We start from the raw sequence: 1,742 nt of genomic DNA, 5'->3' as shown, positions 1-1,742 counted from the left end.
ATGGATCTGCTGCTCTAGATAAAAAACTCGTTAAAGCTGCCAATCTTCCATTCAAACTCTGCACGTCTTTCTTTGTTTTTGGAGACACCATATTTTCAGTTGCTTGAATCTTTTTTGGATTAGCCTTGATTCCTCTCTCTGTAACAATATGACCTAAGAATTTGCCTTCTTCCACACCAAAAGTGCACTTCTTGGGATTCAACTTCATATTGACCTTCCGTAATGATTCAAATGTTTCAAGAGTATCTCTAAGCATACTATCTTTTGTATGACTCTTAATAACAATATCATCAACATAGGCTTCTACATTCTTGCCTATTTGATCTTTAAATGCTTTATCAATTACACGCTGGTAAGTTGCCCCTACATTCTTCAATCCGAAAGGCATCATGATGTAGTAAAAAATTCCATCTGGTGTGTGGAATGCTGTTTTATCTTGATCTCATATTGACATTGGGATTTGATGATATCCCTTGAATGCATCCCAAAAAAATTTAAATTGATATCCACTGACAGACTCTACTTTCCAATCGATTTCTGGTAAAGGGTAACTGTCTTTTGGTAATGCCTTATTTATATCTGTGAAATCTACACACATCCTCCATGAATTATCTGGTTTTCTAACCATCACTGGATTCGCTACCCATGTCTGGTATTTTACTTCCCTTAATATTCCAGCCTCCACTAGTTTTTTAACTTCATCTCTGAGAAACTTTGTTCGATCGGGAGCCATACCTCTTTTCTTTTGACAAACTGGTGAGATATTTAGATTCACACCAAGCCTATGTTCGGCTATATGACGTGGTACACCAGTCATATCAGAATCTTGCCACGCCAAAACGTCTAAATTGGTTGCTAAAATTTTATAAAGCTTTTCTCTTGTTGCCTTTGCTATTGTGTTTCCAATTTTGATTTTCTGATCTGGAAACTCTGGATTTGGTGATACTGACCCATATTCATGAATGATTGGATTAACAGCTATTCTATTTATTTTCATACATTATATTGGTCTTCTCCGTTCAGCGTATAGCATGACAATGCCAGCCGGTGTGGGGAATTTCATCATTCCGTGTATCGTTGACGTCACAGCTCCAAATGTCATCATAGCTGATCGTCCTAAAATGACATTATATTGTGAATTTGTTTTCACAACCAAAAACTCGATATGAGCAGTTCTTTTAAATGGTGTTTTTCCCAATACGACTTCTAAAACTATGCTTCCCTCTGACCATGACAGATCGTTAGCAAAACTTGCTAAGGGAACAAATGTGTCCTTTAACTTTTACTTAACTTTTTTCGGTAGTTGTATAAAACAATGCTCATACATGATATCTGCTCCTGCTCCAATATCAGTGTATATTCCTCTAACAATACAATTTTCAATTCGAGCTTCAATCAATACAGGAGCATCAGATGGATTAGTGTTAAACATGGAAGGAAAAGAAATCATTTCCTGTTTCCAGTCTTCTAATGTTTCTGCTTTTCTCCATTGTCCGGCTTTCCATGAGTGTATCATGTTTGCTTCAATAAGGATTGTCTTTCTAGTATGCCTTTTGTTGCTCTAGAGAGTCGAGTGATCTTTTAGAACGGGTGCCGCCATTTATTGGTACGATTTTCTGTATAGCGGCTGTAGGTACCAGTACAAGACAATAGCTACTTAGCGTGTGACGTATAATGTTGATTGATGTTTTCCCTCGAGAAATTATCTCTGCAGACCCGGAACACGGATGGGTGATCCGTGG

General features: G+C 37.4%; 1 protein-coding gene across 1 annotated transcript; it reads right to left on the bottom strand.

The window, feature by feature from the left end:
* Window positions 1-1,000: 1,000 nt before the first annotated feature.
* On the bottom strand, window positions 1,001-1,516 carry LOC139888479 (uncharacterized). The gene is made up of 2 exons (XM_071871486.1): window positions 1,315-1,516; window positions 1,001-1,254 (listed from the first exon to the last, which is right to left on the bottom strand). Exons 1-2 carry the CDS (start codon window positions 1,514-1,516, stop codon window positions 1,001-1,003), a joined length of 456 nt encoding a protein of 151 aa, XP_071727587.1.
* Between the last annotated feature and the right edge of the window lie 226 nt (window positions 1,517-1,742).

This window comes from Rutidosis leptorrhynchoides, chromosome 2 (assembly GCF_046630445.1).
Source record: "Rutidosis leptorrhynchoides isolate AG116_Rl617_1_P2 chromosome 2, CSIRO_AGI_Rlap_v1, whole genome shotgun sequence".
Lineage (NCBI taxonomy): Eukaryota > Viridiplantae > Streptophyta > Magnoliopsida > Asterales > Asteraceae > Rutidosis > Rutidosis leptorrhynchoides.
Note: the sequence above shows the minus strand (reverse complement) of the source record. Positions and strands in the feature narration are given on the sequence as shown.